Source organism: Rhopalosiphum maidis, chromosome 3 (assembly GCF_003676215.2).
Source record: "Rhopalosiphum maidis isolate BTI-1 chromosome 3, ASM367621v3, whole genome shotgun sequence".
Lineage (NCBI taxonomy): Eukaryota > Metazoa > Arthropoda > Insecta > Hemiptera > Aphididae > Rhopalosiphum > Rhopalosiphum maidis.
The window spans coordinates 20,195,528-20,216,353 of NC_040879.1; the positions used below are offsets into that span (position 1 = coordinate 20,195,528).

The 20,826-nt window shown below is 30.3% G+C and overlaps 1 protein-coding gene across 1 annotated transcript in view; it reads left to right on the forward strand.

Annotated features, from left to right (window-relative positions):
• The first annotated feature begins 1,155 nt into the window (after positions 1 to 1,155).
• The window catches only part of LOC113556139 (limbic system-associated membrane protein-like), a 524,182-nt gene continuing 504,511 nt past the window's right edge, over positions 1,156 to 20,826 (forward strand). Inside the window, exon 1 of the mRNA XM_026960909.1 lies at positions 1,156 to 1,701. Within this exon, the coding sequence (XP_026816710.1) occupies positions 1,617 to 1,701 (85 nt within the window). The 5' untranslated portion in view covers positions 1,156 to 1,616. The remainder of the gene's footprint in view (positions 1,702 to 20,826) is intronic.

The following is a 20,826-nucleotide window of genomic DNA, read 5'->3' on the forward strand; positions in this document are numbered from 1 at the left end:
GTGCATGTAAAATAATAATTAACTTAATAATGTTGGAGTGATTCAGTGATGTTATGTCGATAATAAATTATAAAAGTATAGACATAGTTATAGTAATAGAAGCTGAGGTGTATTGTTTGAGGCAATGCGTCGGTGAATGTAATTGAAGAAGGGAGTCAATAATTATTATTAACAAAGTAAAATCGGCAAGTAATTTCGATGTTTCATTAATAGAACTGTTATAGTTATTTTGATAATGGAGGAGTTGGGTTAAACGGAAACAACGCTGCAAGCTGCAACACACACACACACAGAAGTCGTCTCTGTTTTAACATATTATAATAATCTTATTTTAGTAGATGCTTACTTAATCATACCGAGTGACAAAAACACGTATGTACATCGTGTACGATATACACGATATGAAAATATATTATACAGAGTGATTCTTATAATATATTTATCACTGTATACTAATATAGTAATTTACGTGTTTTCTTCGCAAAGCTTAAAGTCATTACAATATTTTAGATACGATGTTTTAACGAAAACGAATAAATAAAAGTTTATACCACTTTTTATTGCCATCGCTTTTAACTTTTAACTTTTAGAACTATAGATTATATTCTTGATTTCATACACTCCGAAACAGAATATATTTTTTCTTGAAAATGTCAATTTATAAAAAAAGAAGATAGAGTTCTTTTTCGGTAATTATTGTATTGTGATTTGTAATGGTTTCTAACTATAAATGTTTTTAAAAAAAAACCAAATAAACGATATTTTAAAAACACATAAATCCATCGATGACTGTTCAGTGATAAAAAGAATCACCGTGTAATGCATACGTCATAATATGGTATAGGAATGGTACGAATTTCATTGGCGGGAGAACGGGTATAAGGGGAATATAGGGACCATCACATATACCTAATATCCTAGTGGCGAGGTGCAAGTGGAATCGGATCGTCGGGGATGGAGAACATGATCGCGAATTTCGCGCGAAGAGCGCTTCGGGGCGGACGGCCGGGGAATGGGCGAGGGGGCGCTGCTGGCCGGGACATGCGCAACGGCGGTCGGAACGGCGTTTTCGTCCGTTTTTGAAACCGCCGGCAGACGCCGTAGTCGCCACCGCCGCCGACGCGTTCAGTAGCCCTCGTGGATCCGACCCTGTCCGGTTGCCCGCCACTGTATCGGTTTCTCACCGCGGTCTCCCGTATTATCTCTCCGTCGTCGAAACTTACATCGCATAAACTTACGCACCGAACTTCACGCGAGGTCGTGTGTGTCTTGCGATTGGGTAGAAAAACACCCGTAGACGTTTTTTTTCTTTCGACTTTTTTTTTTTTTTTGGTTTTTTTGGTCTTTTCCTCTCACAGATATTTTTCTGCTCGACGCCGTCGATCGTCGCGGATATACGGACAAAAACTATTATTTGCACTGCCGTCGACGAACAGACCATCGCGCAATAACTATATATACATAACCACATTAATAATAATAATAATAAGAGGACGTTCTCAATCATCTATCGTTTTCCGTACGGTTATTTTTAATTTTCTTCTCCCGGTCCTTCGATCCCCGACACCCCGAAAACCGTTCACGTCTCGATCGCCCGCACCTGCAACACCGCGATCATGAATATGCTGTACCCGAATCTGCTGTTTTGGATGTACGTGGTGTTGACACTGGCCGAACCTCCTTACATCATTCCGTTCAAAGGTCAGTAATAGTATTAATAATAATATTAAGTCTTAAGGTACGCGTCGATTGCGTACCTACCACTTGTTTCCGTCACAACAGTAATTATTATAATATAAGGACAAATAATAATATACGTATATAGATACTATACGACGTTAAGCCTACCCCGTATAGTAGGTACGTGATATATACTATTTAGTAATTACCCCTATAATATAATAATAAGTAATAGTAAAACACAATAGTACGTTATAATGGTTTTAATAATAATAATAGTAATATCGAAATAACTTTTAAAAAAAAAGTAGTAATAAATAAATTAGTTTGTTTTTTTTTTATTAATATTTAATATTTGCAGTACGGCGACGGATAAATGTATACCCTCGTAGTCCTCCCGTAATGAAAATTATTCATTCGGTTATATTACTAACAATATATTTCAAAATGCGAAATATTTATTTATTTTATAATTATATATATATCTTAACTCAAATTATTATAAATTTTTTAATTTATTTAATGTTTATGTGTAAATTTGTTCGATTAATATTGTAACTATAAAAATATAATTTACGATTAAGTAAGAACTCTAATTTTCACGGAAATATTTAATATTTTTTCAACAAAATAATTATTTGATTTTATTAATTAAAAAAATTTTTTATTAATAAATATTTATCTCACTCGGAAATGTCTTATACTTACAGTTCCTAGTTGTACATTAAAAACGCGTTATGGTGTTTATAAAACTTAATAAACTTGATGGACAGTTCTTTTCTCTGTTAATGTTATATTTTATCATTATGATATATATATATATATTGTTGACTTAGGCTCAAGGGAAAATATTACCAACTTGGAACAATAATTGATTAAATGTAACATTTTCACGAAAAGTTTTCTTTTTTTGTTTACATTTGTCTGAATAATCGAGCTCAGTAGTGTGATGATATAAATAATTTATATTATTAAAATATAATAAGTAATGACAATATTTATACTCTTTACATTTCTATTTAAGAATATTCCGAACTTGAATAACTTTTTTGGACGTTATTTGAACCACTTAAACAAAAATAGATAAGCACATAATTAAACAAATGGTTCCAACCTCACTAATATCCTTGGTTTTTTTATATAATTTTTGTACGACGGTTTATTAATTGGTCTTGGATTATTATTATGTAACTAACAAAAATATAATTATAAAAATGTTATAATTTATTGTTAAAAAAATTTTATTGGCCTACTAGAATACTAAATCATAGAAAACCGAATGGCGCACACATATAATATTGCCAAGTTGAATTTCTTTTTATGATAGTTCAATTTGTATTGCATTTTCATATGAAATATCATAATAATAAATCACAAACTAAATAGTTCGTAACTAGCATGTAAATATTTAAAATTGAACACATAAAGACAAGAAAAAACGTTATTTAAATTCAGATTGTTGAGATCAAATAAAATTATGTTCTATTTCTTAATAATATTGTAATATTATATTTTATTGTAAAACTACAAATTATATTATAGTTCTAAATCGTTTATTTACTTATTTTTCTACATTCTTAGTCATTCAAAATAAAAGTCGAAATAACTTTTAAATACTATATAATAGCATTATATAACTTACTTATATTACTATGTAAATTTTTTGCAATTATTTTCGATGTCATAAAATAAAAATAATAGTAACTCGTAATAAATATTTTAATTTCACACACAATGCATACAAATATGATTATTATTTATATATATTTTTTTTGTGGTAACTAAATATTTAAAGTTATACAAATCTACAGTTGATTTAATAATTATAAATTAGTAGAAAATTACTTTGATTGAAACACAAACTGTTTGGTCAAATATAGATATTAATATTATAAAAATCTTATGATATAGGTTTTATTTACATATTTACATGTTGGATTGCGTTTTAATTTATCAATAGGCTTAATAGTTATATAACTAATTTCATTTATTTTCATCAATAAATACATTATTACATCCGCGAAAATGTTGTGATGTATACATGAGTTATAAATTGTATAATAAGCATAATTATGTACCTGATAATATATCCATTATCTATAATAACTATTAATAAATGTGAATTAAAAATAAGCATTATTTCAATAATAATATTTCTTAAATTCCATAATATTATGTTTACGATTCGCATCGTTTCTAATTTTCGACTTCAGATGTTCAGAAATGTTAACACTATAATTGTTTTTTATTTAATAAATTCAATACAGCGAATTTTATAAATTATCAACTACTAAATTTATTTACTCATTTAAACTTCCATTAAATATTAAAAATCCAAGATTTTGTAGTTTTTAACGTTATAATATTTTTTTGCAATTTATTTAACAGCATTATCTACGTAATTTATTTTTATACTTATGAAATATCACAATGTATAGAATATTGAATCCCTTACGGATTACATACTGATATAATATATTTTGAAATGTAATAACAGCATTTTTATATTTTAAGTATAAATACATACTCATTCTTTATGAAACTAAACTATAAAATTATAGAAAACTAGTAACTTAAACACTCATCAATTTGTATAAATGAATTGAAACACGTATTGAGTTCTACCTGTTATAAAAGTTATTTAAAATAAAATCTGAAACATTTTTAGTTTTTAATTAATTATTTTACTTATTATATAAAAATTACTTTATAAAATGTCGTTTATAAGTTAATGTAATACGATCTGTTTTTTGTTTAATATGATCGTCCGTATAATATTTTTTATATCTATAATAAGAATATTTATTTTGACTTACTCGACTTAGTAATAATTCTTAAACAATAATATATTTTCCACATATTTTCTATTATTTTTAGTATCAGTTTCTTTCTATCATATTTCACTTAGTATTTTATTTCACAATAATTTTATTCAGCTTGAATACAAAATTATGATTGATAACGCAACTAAACAAATTTGTTCTTAACACTTTTCTACGTAGCTGTATTATTATTATTATTTTTTATGTAAAATGTCATATCCATGTAGTAAAGGTTACTTTTTTGTATATTCGTGTACCTTTAATATGTGAAGCACGTATTTGTTATTACAATATGTATATACATATATAATTTTTATTATTATTATTAAAAATTATGTTCTCCTGAATGTTTTATTGCATGTGGTGTAAAAAGTAGTTAGGCCTAAACTCGACTGCAATGCCATTACAGGAACATCTCCGAATAAATAATTTGTTTTCACAACCATGTCAACTGCTGGGTTCGAAATAAATGATTAAAAACTACTCCACAGCGTCCTTTTTTTTAAAATATATATATATATATATCATTACAAATGAAATACAATATTGTAGAAAGTAAAGAGAAGCGAATTCGACGAATAATAACGAAGGTTCGTTATTTACCAGACGATTTAATTCGATTTAGGTAATCTTGATTCTTGATACACTCTTGATACACCTATATATGCCCGACGAATCGCATATTATACGTAGGTACAATATACAAATTGACATACTGAAAATGCCGGAAAGAGGAAACATGAGCGTGAGTTTAAGATCATGTATCATGTTCAGTTCACTGTAAAAAAAAGTTCAACAGTACCTACCTATATGTGTATTGTTTTTTTATTTGATCTGTATAAAAACATTAAAAACAAAAAACAAACATACGCGTTCGATTTACATAACAAATACTTGTTTTAACGGTTACTATTAATACTACTACTATTAATTACGATATAACGGATATCGCGGTGTAAGCAAATCGCACGTCATCGATGTTTTCAAAATTTTTAATTTTTTTTATCGTAAGCGAAGTCTCCCAAAATACATGCGCAAATAAATGTGACGGTAAATTATATTAAGTTGGTAAAACGTAATTTTGTAATTTTTAACTCACGTTGATTCCAAATAATCTCGGTTAAAGAATGGAACTTTATGATGTTCTAGTGTGGAAAATATCGTGATTCATGAACGAATTTCGCGTAAACATAGTTAGTGTATAAATAGAATGGTTTTCATTTTATTTTATTTTCACAATTCAAAGGTCTGTAGCATATTTTAGAATCACATGATATTATTTTCCCGTACACATTTACTTGTATTTAGTGTTGCAGTGACATTTTTTGATATTCTCGTGTACTCATATGACAATATTACAGTATGCTACCTCAACCGAAGAGTTTTTCTTTATCCCTGGAAGATTTATGTGATGTGTGAATATCAAAACATTTTTCCTTACCCAACGTAATACAATACGGCGTTGTCAATATTAGGCATTGACAGACGCCGTTTACCATTTACTGTTCGAACACTTAAACATCATAAATTTTGTATATTACGTTTGTAATATCTGTCTATAGCGTAGATTTATAATAAATAAATACTTTTGTGCCCTTTTGGTTCTTTAATTACTTTGAACATTTTCAAGAATAAGTTTGCACGTTTGTTATAAAGTTCATTATCGACAGTTACAGATGATCAGAAATATTGTTCTTGTTTAATTATAATCGATACACAAGTTTTATGTTATTTTACCATATTTAAATAAATTTATGATCAAATAATTTACATTTTATTACGTTCAAAATTATTTATATATAATTTAATTTATATTTGTGGTGCTTTTTTCGTTAATAAAAAAACATATAATATAAAAATAAACACTAAATATTTCCTATTTTAATAATGATATATTTAACTATTACAAAAGAAACTCGACATTATTCATATTTCATGCATACAAGCGAAGAGTCCCGGAAAAAATGCGGGACATACTAATATTATGGTATTGAGGTATAATCATTAATCATTATGTAATAGGTATTAGTATTATATCGACGTCAACGTCGGGATGGTCGGTTTCGGTCAGGTTATACAGATAAAATATTTAATGATATTTATTCAGATGAAACACAATCAATTATCCACACGAACCTATATACGAATAGTAATAATAATAATAATAATAATAATCTATAAAAGTGCCATTGCAGTTAGTGTGGAAATTAGGATTAATTTCTTGAAAAATAAAAACGGTAAATATATACTTATAACCGACTAATAACGGTAGTTTCCATGCATTTGTGTACGAAATCCTCGGGGATTTAATTTTTGAATATTAAATTATAAAATAGCGTCATTTAACCGTCTGTTACTCAGTTCACCGTAAAACTAACACATAACGTTGTAAAATTAGTAATTATACGAAATTATATCGATTTGTATTTTACCCGAGTGTCGGAGAATTTTACAACAGATCGTTTCATTTTAGTTTTTATTTTTTTTTTAAACAGAGACGCAGTCAGTAGATTTTGTATTTATATTTTTAATTAGTAATATGGATGAAACGATTTTAGTACATTGCAATAGTGGTAATCGTCAGGACCCACAGCTTTTGGTTACAATAAGGCATGCGTTCATTATTTTCCACAATTCATATACACACATACTTATGGTTGTGTATTTATATATTTCCACCTTACCTATGTATATAATATATACCTACTCCCGTTTTCATCTTATATATATATATATATAGGGTCAGATTGTATTTATAATGTATATAGGTACGCGTGGATAATGCATAAAATCGCGGTACAGTTCAAGTCGGTACATGGTATAATGGACTTTAATGACCGGGTAACAAGTTAGCTGCGGCAAAGTAATTAAACGTTTCGAAACATTGTCCGCTGTTTGCGTCTGAGTTTTCAAAGAAACGACGGTCGTATTATAGGTACCTAACGCAACAGCCGATAGTTGCCCAAACTGATATTGGAAAACGCCCCGAACAACTGTTGTAGCATGATTATGTACTTCCGCTTCTCGCATTCTGCAGGACGTTCAAGAAGTCTGTAGACTATTAATGACGGATTTACGCGTTTTCAAATACGTTTCAAGCATCAAACCGCGGCGTATAATAATAACACGAATGATCGGCGATGACATTCGATCGGTCCGACGGCAACTGCGAATCTATAATAATAATAATTGTCGAACGAAGTGTCGCTGTGGACGACCGTGCACGCGGAACGAAGAATAATCCGCGTGTTATACCGGTGAAGAGTCCGAGGAAAAATACGTGCGTAAGCATTACGCGTTATACCCATTACATAGCTGTTATAGGTTATCAAACACTTTCTTCTCCCTTCGCCCTCCTCAACGCTGTAAGATATTTTCCAAAATTCCAGACACTATCCCTTTATACCTATGACTCCGATTCCATATTGTTAATAATTCGTCAAACTCGAATTGGTTTGAAAAAACCGGCTTATTGAAAAATATGATCAGCGAGGAAATAATCGAGTAGAGAAAACAGTAAGCCTGCAGTGTCCATATTAAAACGGGCGATAAAAATAAAAACGCGTTGATTTCATATAACACTCGATTAATTTTTATAGCATGCCGTTGTAACTTATAAGAAATTTAAGGTTTTTTTCGATTTTAAATCGAAATTACATAATAATAATATTGTGAATGCTTTAAATTTTCAGAAAATTTGTGACGTCTGAAATCTGAGTTCGTGACACACTAGGGAGGCCTATAGTGCACCGCGGCACCCCAGTTGATTAGACTTGGTGCACATGGTGCGGAATTTTATTTTTCATTCTTGTCGGTCTTGTTTCTATTTCGGTGATCGATGAATAAGTAAAATTTAAAAAGGCCAAAAAAACGAAATCCTTTTAGACATATTTCACTGGTTCTATATATTTAAAGGCGTTTTGAACGCACACGGTTCATTTAAAAAACAATAAATCATCCGGCGCAAACTCCGCCTACCGCTCCTGTCAGTTTTCCTCTGTATATAGTATTGCAGCACTATAACACTTCACTAAATACCACAACAACTACTACTTTTCGATTCAAATGGTCATTATTTAGTATAAGTCTTAGGAAAGCGATGATGGTTCGTGTAATATTTACAGACGCGCGCGCGCGTGTGAGTGGGTGTGTGTGTTGTTACTGCGTGCTTATTAAGTAATTTTTTATAAAATAAATTGCAGAAAATTGTTTGAAACTAATCGATTCCTATCTAGGACCTTACGGTTGTTTATTGATAACGTTAATGCTGCGTGTAGTACTAGTGATATACTATATGATTATTCACAACTCCTATAATACGATAATATGATGATAATATAAATAATATTATAGTAAATAAATATTATAAATCCCTCAACGGCTTATAAAACCCATTGATTGGGTAAAAAAAAATCAACACGGAATAATGATTTGCGTATTCGCATAAAATTGTTAATTCAAACGTGACAAATTACTATTAATTTTTAAAGCAGTAGATATTTATTTAAATTTTTTTTATATGCTAGTGAGTGAATGCATAATAAATGAGAGCGATATTTATAAAGTGTACCAAAACGGCAAAACGATCTCTTTGCAATTTCCTTCATTTTTTTTCTCATTATGTTGAATATGATTAAAAGCGATGCAGTAAATTTCATGTAAGGTATTAAAATTAACAAATTCCATTATAAAAATAATGCGTGTAATAAACATATATTTAATTAATTTTAAGACTACGAGTTAAGTAATGTAAATTTATTTTTATTTCGAGCGATTCACTCAGATGTATCAGTATGATACACATTTTTTTTTTAATTTAGAAGTTATAACTGAATGTCGTGTCAATACAGATAGAAGCACTAAATATAAGAACACGGTTCAAGTTTCATTAAAAAAAAAAAATAATGAGATTTGGTTAAATATTAAGATACATTTACTGAATATTGATTAAAATTATAATATTTGAATGATCTATTTGATTTATAAATGATAATTTTTCTTTTAATATTTAAGAATGTAATTGAAAAAAAAAATAGAACGCAATAAAACATGACAAATACAGACTAATAGCTTGTTGTAGGTAAAAATGTAAAATTAACTTAAAAAAAATACAATATAATAAAACACATTTTATGATTTTGAGGTATAATAATAATTTCAAAAACCGGAAGAGCTAATTTTCAAAGAAATGTCAGCAGGATTAAAACTGTTAAAAAGATGTTCTCATTATAAAATGTAGGTAAATTACTTTAATTTTGAAAGAAAAGTTCTCGGACGTTTTCATATCTTCGAGTTAATATTAAATAACAATAGTATAGTCCATTTTTTAGCTCTTAATTCATACTAATACAATATTGTTTTTCTATATAAGGACGCGTGATGACATTTCAGAAAAGATACTTGCAAAATAATGTTATTCGGCATTAATTAAATGGACCCGATGTCTGTGGATATGTTTTCAAAACTGCTAGCTAACCGTTTTCCAATTCCGTTCACACGCGTGCAATTAATTAACATTTTGTTCTCGTAATTGACGTAATTTTATCTGAGTGGTACAGTCGCCGATATCTTTCGTCGAAAGCGACGTTTATTTCGTGATGTCTTCCGCAAGACTGGACAACCGCGATCAATTTATAGCCGAGTGCCGGTGGCATATGATTCACCACGTCACTCGCGCGCGTTTTAGACGAGCCGCTTTGTTGACCATTAGCATGACATAATTTTCTTTCTGCTCTTTTGATAATTATTGTGAATTGGTGACCTGCTGGTTCGGAAACGAGAGAATACCGTCTGAAATGTTTGTCACGTTACCGAAAATGTCCACCGTGACAACAAATAACCGAATCGCGAAAGGTTCAGCAGCTCAACGAAGAAGGTCACAATAAACGAATCGGTTGTAATCGGCACCAACTGTTGTACGCGATAACGGCCCACTAATTATGATCGCCGATTACGATTCGTGTGATAATATAATACAGTAGCGTAACCAAAATTATTTCAAAAGGATGCATGCACTATTCATTTGATGTATCGTACGTTACGAAACGTTTTTCGTATAGTTGTTGTGTTATCCTTATTAGTATATGCAAAACTATCCAAAAGCCGCGCACAATAGTCGATATAGTTGATGTACAATTTCATAGGCCCATAGGCCGCGGGAACGGCCATTCTAGATTAAATAAATGTATACTCGATCGATTACTCTTGACGGCCCGCTGGCTGCGAGGCCCGGGCCCCAAGTTGCCTCCACTCCCCCACTGGCTTTGCCAAATTTGATAATATTATATAGCGGGAAATTATATGCGACGCCTCAGACATAAACGCTGGTTTTCGATATCATACGGCAATATACGTTTTACGATTTTATTCCCCACTGGAAACAATAAATTGTCATGACGAGACTCGTTTGAATAAAATGTGCGTATATTACAATACATTATCAGACGACGACTGCGACTACTACTACGACGACGACGACGACGACGACGACGATGACGACGACGATAATATACTTGATATTCAATCTCGTATTGTTTTATTCTAACGGCTTGAACGTAATAAATCAAAATTCAGAAAAGTGCGTGTACTCATATCGTCTCCATTAAACACGCGTTCCGTGATTTTACGAGTGACATTTGCTCGGCGGAGAACAAAAAATAATAATAAAAATACTAACCGTTAGACGTACGCGCCGCAGCCCTCTTTCGTGTTGAATAATATATTATTATTATATGTACATGCCTATATGCATATTATGTACTCGACACCGCCTCACATATTTAAATTCGAGACCGCATTTTTGAGTAACATCAAAGCCAAAGATCGCAGAATACGCAGTTCTCTTGCCGGCTGTTATTTTACATTTTCGTCGGAAATATGTGTAGAGATATAGTCTTTAACTAACGTTCAGAGAGGAGTTACCACTTACGTTATATATGTAAAAAAAAAAAAAAAATGTAAAAAAAAACACACAAATAAATGAAAAACACTCGTCAATTCAATTTAACATACTTACACGATACGAAATGCGTTTTAAACGTTTCGCCTTTCACATTTTAATCATCCGGTTTAAATAAATTATTATTTTTGTGCACACGTACCTGCTCATACATACATGTTGAAAGTCCGTGATTAAACAAAAATAATATTATAAATATTTCAGTGACATAAAATATGTCTTTTTGATTTATTTAATTTCATCATCGATGATTATATTACCAGTAATAATTTAGTTCAATTATTCCGAAAAAAAAAATTTGAAATAAAAAATATTTATCACGTGCGGGTTACACTATTGTACGTCACAATATAAAATATTACGTAAAATTAGTGTAAAACCATTATGCGCTGAGCAATTATTATTATAATAAAAATATAAAAGCATATAATAATAAACAGTAAACTATAGAAATATTATAAATATCGTTTAATTATCTACAGTGGAGTTCGAGTTGATTTGCGGTACTTGATCCTTGTGTTGGGATTTATTCAGTCTTAATGACAAAACATTAAAAAAAAAAGTATCAATTTTCAGTACCTATACAACATAAATTTATTTAATTCGCAGTTTTTTTTATTTAAATTAATTCGCGAGTACAATCGAGGCACGCGCTGAACACGGACATCATCATCACGTACAAAACAATATGATACTTTGTTAGTTTGTACTTAGATAATGTCACAAACGCTACAGGTATTACTTTAAAGACCAGTAACAAAAACGATTCGTGCGAATGTTCGGTGCTACAATAATTATTATTCGTCGAAATATTCTCGACGTCAAAACTGAATCACTGCAAGATTAGATGTACCGCGTGATGTGCTCCAGAAGCTGTACAACCTGCGCCGCATAATACAAAATTGAATTCCACTCGTTGTTACGGCTTTATCCGGCAGATCGAATCGGTCTGTTAACTGTACCTATGCGTATACTTTGATACAGTTTATCACAGTGTCTAATCGGTTAGGTTACACAGTGGAATGCATGTTATAAGGTGGCGGGGAGAGAGAGGCTTGCCAAAATGTTTACGCCTTACAAAAAAAAAAAAAAAAAAAACAACTCAATTTTATTATAAATACATACCATAGTACATAATACGGTATGAGTATAATACATATGAAAATCCCACTAAAGCTCGTGGAGGTTTTACTCTATTCGAATAAATTCTCAAGAAACGGACTTAAGCCTACTCGAGTATCTAGGTATATTCGTTTCTTTCTTCTTTTCTCGACCGTTTGTGGTTGCTAGCCGTAAGTCACGCGTTTAAACATTTCGTAAACGACTGTGTCGTATCAAAAACGTGACATCTTATTACATTTTTTTTTTATAACAATACATGTAGCTATGACTATATATATATATATTTTTTTTTTGGCCAATTTCAACTACCTCGATCGTCATGTTAATAATGATCTATGATCAGTCGTCGTTCAATTATTGACACTTACATTAGGTACATATATCATAATGTCACGTCGAAATGGAAAAACTATATTATAGCGTTATTTGTGTTTATAATCTGTTATTACAATACCGACTTGGACCCAAGTTACATGTATTCACAAATGCATATAGCGATTTACATAATATATTATATTAACCAAACCAAGATGTATGCAACGGTTAGTTGAAGTTAAGGGATGTGTCTCAATTAGCAATTTGTATAGTTCTTTTGATAGGCTGCGGGTTGAGCGTACAATTGGTGGTATATTTATGCACATGAAAAGGATATAAAGTTCGCAAGTATAGCAGGAAGGAACCCTATAATGCATCTGGTAATAGGACTTCAAAAGAGTCAATTGTCAGTAGTCACTAATTAATTGTTGAAGAAATCGGATATTATGTAAAACGTGGTTCGCCCGTGTTAGATAAAATAGATACGTATTATCATTTTACATTGTTATATATTATATTGGACGAGCATTGACGGCGCCCGTGGCGTGCCTCGCGCGGGTTTTTTTTTCATTCGAAAAAGAGGTTTCGACGAGCTGAAAGTGCACTTTACCAAAAACGCTCTATATACTCCGTGTATGTATTACCTATATAGCAATGGAAATTTCAAAATTAAATTTCACTGTTTACAAGGTGGCAGGTAATGTAGGTACATTCGATAAAAATAAATAAAAATATTTTGGCACATGCGGGAGTGTTAAATTTAAATTTCGAGACGTTCTGTGCAACGCAGCAGGTACATATAATGCTGCAAACCTAACAATACAAATAATGTACGGTCTATATACGTTACAATCTCAATTCCAAATATTCTTTTTTTTCTCTCCTTTACACACACACATATATATCTCCTATATATAGGTACACATAAATATATTTAATATGTTCGTGTTCGCTTGAAGAAATCGAATTCGTAAGAAACCTTTAGAAAGGAGCATCTTTTTGTCCGTTTTTTTAAAGTTATTACCAGTTTTCCAAAACTACTCTGCTTCGAATCCGATACGTATATATACTACTGCGATGCGTATACGCCACTGTAACTCAAATTATATACCACCGTCGTTTGTTATTTTGGCTGTTCAATTGAATTTCCGGTAATCTTAAATTTGACGAATCCGGATGTATCGAATTATGTTATTTTATTTCCTGTTTTTCTGTAGAATATTTAGTTCTAAACCGTACACACTCCGGAGATTATTACACCGGACAAAGGTTTTATACAGATACCGATAATATCTATAAGTTGCAAACGGTGTTAAAACAGTGTAGGTATAATAATACATATCCGGTTAATTTTGAAACATTTTGCGAAATATTAATATTAATTTAATTCCGAGTTGAATGAAAACGTTTTAAATATTTTACGAATTACGATAAAAAAAATAAATCCGTGTAAACGTACATTGCAATCAATGGAGAGAGAACAATGTGGCGATTAATTCATTCTATAATATTACTGTAACCAGTGTTGTCGATTTTAGGTTAGGGTAAAATAAAAAAAGTTTTTGAAAACACCAATGAGGATATATTTTTAGAACGGATTTTGTTTATACTTCGGTTACGTTTGAATTACTTTACACAATATGAACCGACAATTACTATTACTCAAATTCCTGAAAGTTCGACACGGAAGGTAAAAATAGTGTATTAACAATGCTGTTATTATAAATAAACGAACACGTCTTGTGCGACGAAATGCGCGCGCAATTAATAGTGTCGTACGTTTTTATTCAATTTCACAGGTTGATTATTTATCGTCCAATAACACAGTTAGGAACAGCGCGCGTATACGGCACGCTGTAACCTTGTTTGTGCGCAGTGTACTTATTTCAATTCCCAGTGTGGATAAGTCTGATGGTCTTATAATTTATTTTATTATGTGGTCGAGGTAAAAGAAAAAAAAAGCGGACTGACCCGACCGACCAAATTACTTCTGAGAGGTTAAAAAGAATGATGGCCCAGAGGAAAGTTTTATGTGACCGTGTATATACGTATAGGTCGTTTTGACAATCCGCGGGAAATGTCCGAACAAAGTTCTTATTTCGCTAGAAGTTCTTGAAGTACATTGACGGATACCGCGCGCGGGTTTAGATTATAGGTATACGGTTGTTTTTTCTACGTTATATCTAAATGTACGTACTTATTATACCTCCTGTATACCTATATAAAATCCGCCGGACGGGCGAATAAAGAGTTATCCGTAAAAACATGTCGAATGATTGAATTTCATTTGACCAAAGTTAGGGGCTACTGAAACTGTTGTCGGCGACGTATATTCCGATAAGCCACGTACTATATTGTCATTTGTCGATGCCCTCCGCTGTTTTTTTTCCAACTCCGTTCTCGAGGGTTCTCGCGCGACTTTCTACAAATACGAATTACAATACGTGCCTTATCTCGCACTGCACGCTGAAATCTTAATATTTTCTGCTACTAACATCTATACACATTTCGTAGTTCATATACGATACGATGCGATAATAATTATTGTCACCCTAAACGGAATAATATAATACTTAATAATCTAGAAACGGGGAGCGACAGTAAATGTTTAATAATTGTGTGTTTCATACGATTTTATGATATTTCATAGAATAATAACTGAAATAACGTGACACGGTATAAGCACTAATTAATCATTAATTTAAGATATAATCTATCCCCGTAAATGTATTGACGGCGCAATAATTAAAAAATATATTATAATAGTATAACAGTATAAAGAATTTTCATCCTTAAAGTTGTAACCTAATCTACGTCGTGAATTATTTAGCTTATTGTTATATATATTTACAAAAAATTAATTAGTATATTTTAACATTAAGTTACTACATAGACATAATAGTCAATACAATGCTTTGTTCAATGGTGATTTGTTTTCAAGTAAAACTAAAAGAACTCGTAATTCAGTTGTACCAAAAAATTATTTTAAAATTATTTCTACGGTCTGTTTAACCAAGTTTCTTTTTATGTGTTTATTTAAAAACCGTAAATCTATTTTATTTGTTTTATTTTAAAAAATAACATTTTTTTTTTTTTGTTTTATTAATGTATTTTATTATATTTCATAATTTTATGACGGAAGATCGTATTTGTGTCAAATGTATGGTCATCATATTAATCAATATATAATACTAAATAATAATATAGGTAACTATTTTTTTTTTTACTTTAAAAGATTTTTTTTCAACATTTTTATGGTGTTGCCTGTTTTTACTTTATAATCACTGTTTTAATATTCACGAAAATCAGAAATGAATCGATAAGATAGATTTATAATACCTAGGGGGTCGGAGGACAGTGGTAATAGAATGGTGCCGGGTGGTATAATGTCTTTCACCTCACAAGTTGGCCCTACCACAGTTATTGTTCGATTTGTTGTGACACTGCAAGTTAGCGTTAAAATAAATTAAAATAATATTTACTGAAATAAGTAAATATTAAAGTACCTAAAACTGGATTAAGCAAATACTTATAAGGCTTCACAACTGCAAAATGTATTATATTATATGAAAATTCTACGTCACATGAATAATGCAATATACGTCTATACTAACCTTACCTAATGAATATATTATAATATATAGATAGAAATAAATAATTTGTATTTGTTGAACAAAGTAATAATATTATATATATCAAATTTTTTAAATAATATAAAAATCTGATACGAATTGCGCGCAAAACGGATAATGATAAATCATGATGATGATAATCAATGTGATCTGCGTATAATTACAATGAAAAGTAAAATATTAAGTTTTACCCATTTCTTTCGAAGTCATGAAAATTTTTTAATAATTATAGTATTAAATAATCCACAATTAAGATTTTAGCGTAGCAGCAATTTTTTGACATTAAATCAACAGAATAATTGTATTGCTTTTAAACTTACCGACTTTTGTGTAAATAAAAAAAACACCGTGTGGCGTGAAATGTTATTACGTTTTTAATGAGCAGATATACACTATACAGGCTATATAGGATAAAGGTTGTAGATATTTTTTAAAACGAAGTAATTTATTTTCTATTCGACATTAAGTTTATACAATTTAACTGTGAATTTTCATAAGAAAAAATAATAATAATCATTGAATGTTTAGTCCTCCAAAAACTGTGACAGTAAAATAACGTACTTAACTGTATTATTATGTATTATTGTAATATTATTGTATATATTATTTTGTTAGATCTATTTATACAAAAATAAAAGTGATTAGCATATAATATGACATAAATACATAATTATATGTAAATTAATTTACGTGCTATGAGTTCCAAATTGATATGTGTTTAAATGTTGATACCTACATTCAATTGAAATCGGAATCGAAGATTTACAGATTTATGGCATAATGGTTACTTCACGAACAAATATTATGAAAGCAATAAGAACACAACAAAAACGAACAGTTATAAAAATAATAATATCAAATATTGATATTTGAAACATCTAGATTATAAAAACAAACATTTTAACTCAGTTAATCATTTTAAAGATAAACAGAAATACTGCTTTAAATACCTATAAGCTATTTATATACAAATCAATTCTTATTGTATAAAATAATTAAAATCGATTGAAATAGTTTTTAATTTATAATGAGCATACGATTATGTACAAAATGTTAGCAGTCACAGAATATACTAAGAGTATATAAAATAAATGAAAAAATATTTATAAGGTTTTATAGATTCGGTGTGATATTAAAATATTAAAAATAAAAATAATTTCAACAATTTATTAAAAGCGATAGACCTAAATACTCACTGTTCAAATAAAATTATTTATTTTCTAAAATTGTTTGACAACATTGACGTTTTTATAAAAAATTGTACAATTTGTAATACATTTTTTTACGTTTTTATGAATGTAATTTTAATTTTTAAAATCTAATTTTAATGACTATTTGTTTTTTTCGATAACCTTTGGGTAAGGAAAATAAATATTATATAGAGTAGGATTTTTTTAAATTAATTTTTCCATTTGATTGGTATCAATTCTTAATCAATACACAATATGTATAGAAATATTTTAATATTTATACATTTTAACTATACTTGTAACAATACCACCAAAAACAATCTGTCAATACTAAATCTTACTATGGATTTCAATAAGTAAAAAAAAAAAAAAATGAATAAATAAATTAAAGTTTAATAGAAATTAATAATATACATCGTTTGCTTACTGATTCGTAACTTTCTTTAATTATAAATTGAAAAACTATTTATACTGTAATTAATATACACACACAAAAAAAAAAAATATTATATATTAAATTGTTAGTGCGATTGTGTGTAGTATGTCTACTTCTCTTATGTATACACTATAGAACAGTGTATATGATGTTTATTATTAAGAAAATGTAACTAGATTAGTGGATAAAAAGTAAACGCAGACTTCACTTAGTGAAGATTTTTGGTGTATTTGTTAGGGTATACATTGTGTTTACTGAAAAATGTATATTCTGCATGGTTTAACCTTATAATATGAAATGCTCTCGTTAAAAACGAAATAACGTGACTATGGATGGCTTACTCACAAATTTTCTCCCCACCTTACCGAATCGAGTTGACCAGTTGGGCGCATACTACAAGTAAAGTTGCATTCAGAAGTCCAAAAGTGAGACTAGTGATAATACAGAATAAATGTAAAATAACACACGTGTCTAGTCATCTAGAATATGTTTATTATAATATAAAACAGTTTATAGTGCAATAGTCAGTGGCGGGTCTAGGATTTTTTTTGTCAAGAGAGGGGGAAAACTTTTTCAAATTATTATAAATCATACATGGTTTTGTATACACAAAATTTTGGATTTGATGTTAGGCCTTACAAATATAATATAATTGTCAAGAGAAGAGGGGGCTCCTTGAATCCGTCACTGGCAATAGTGGTGTATACCATTACAGTACTTTTATTTTATAGAGAAAATATTCGTTCAAAATCTGAATTATATACATCACAATTTTATAAAAATAATTATCCACTAAATTATTTATTATAAAAAAGAAGGTGTGTCATTTGTAAAACAGAAATTTGTATCATCAAGTAGTTCAAAAAATCTCAAGAATTCGCAAATATGGACTTAAGGTATATTTAAAGATTCCAAAAATCAAAATTTGAATAAATGTATTATTCAATGAAAATTGGGGGTAAGCGTATGTTTGGCGAATCATACTGCATACCTACCACTGCAGTATTTAATACGATACATACACATTATCATACCAATATTGTACGCGTAACCTGAATATGGAATTGAATCTGCATAATGAACAATGGTTATTTGTGATTGCAAAACTACTCGTATAAAGGTGTGGGTGTACCCTTTCCTACTTACATGATTTAAATTTCAAAACATTTCGTACATTTATAATAATAACTATTAACTGCGTAATGTATATAGGTACATTATACGAGTACATAATATAAAAACGAGATAAATCATATCCTAAATGTACGGTTCGAATATGCGCTTATAATAATGCACACAATATCAGGTACCTGCAAGCTGCAGCAATACGATGGGGGGGGGGGATACCTTCGATAATGATTTCTTCGGGAAACCGTAAAATATTATAATACAAAATTTGCAACAGTAAAAAGAAAATATTAGAAATTTGTTGCGTCAGTATCAGTCTTCGAGTAATATGTATATTCGAGTTATTTTTATATTCTGCAGTGGACAAACATCGAAGTTTTTCTTAGTATTATTATATAATATAATAACAAATAATAATAATAATAGTAAAAATATTATTTTCGATCGCGTTGACGACGTCGCTCGCAGTTTCTAATACGCGGAAAGAATTTATACTTCCGTTGGCATAATAATAACGACACCGATTGCGACTATATAATAATACACCGTGCGCAATAATAATGATAATAATATCGTCGTCGTAGTCTAACCTATAACGCAGGCGGTATCACGTGTATATTTTACAGTCGGCGACGACGATATTCTGACACTTGTCACTCGACACGCGGTCTAGAGCAGCAAGTTCATGTCGGGCGGGGTGCTGCAGCACTACGGCGTATGACTGCGGACGATCGTAATATTATACAATACGAAAGTCTTTTGAGGGGCCCGCACCGACCCCGTTCTCCGGGGCTGCGCGCGGGGTTCGTCGCCATCACCAGTGATAGCGCTTTTGAATTTCTTCTTGCCGGTGGCTAGAGATATATACTACTGTATAATATCTGTTTACATTTATAATACAACCGTGAAGATTGAACGACGCCTTCGCGAAGACATCGCTTTCCAAAGTACCCACGCGATTATGTATATATATATATATGTATAAATATAAATACATAATAGCAAGTAGACGTGATAATGATATGGCCAATGGAATCGCGTGACGTCCGTCGCTCGAATAAAAACTCGCTACGGGACTTAACCGTCGCGACTTCTAAGTGATCGCTTGCGATCAACATATATATATATATACACACACACATCTATTTATTATGCGTTATAAATATTTAATACTATAATATTATCGTCGTCATCGGTGGTGACTGTTTAATGATTCACCGAGTGAGCGACCGACGGAAACAACAGATTTTCCGCGTCACAAACTTCCCAATAGTTATGCTTACCCAAATATTTAAATATAAAACGTGATGACAACCCGGCTAATATACAGAGTGATTTGAGCCAATTACGTTCAATTCTACCGAGCACACGTTATTCTACTTATGATTTGTATGTATATATATTTTTTTTGCTTTTCAAGGCCATTTTGATTTTCAAATACTTTGCGGTTTTTTTCCTACAAAATTTTTAAGAGGGACACGTGAATGTACATACTTAATTTTTTTTTTATATATACAAGACGAATATTTGATAATAAGACTCA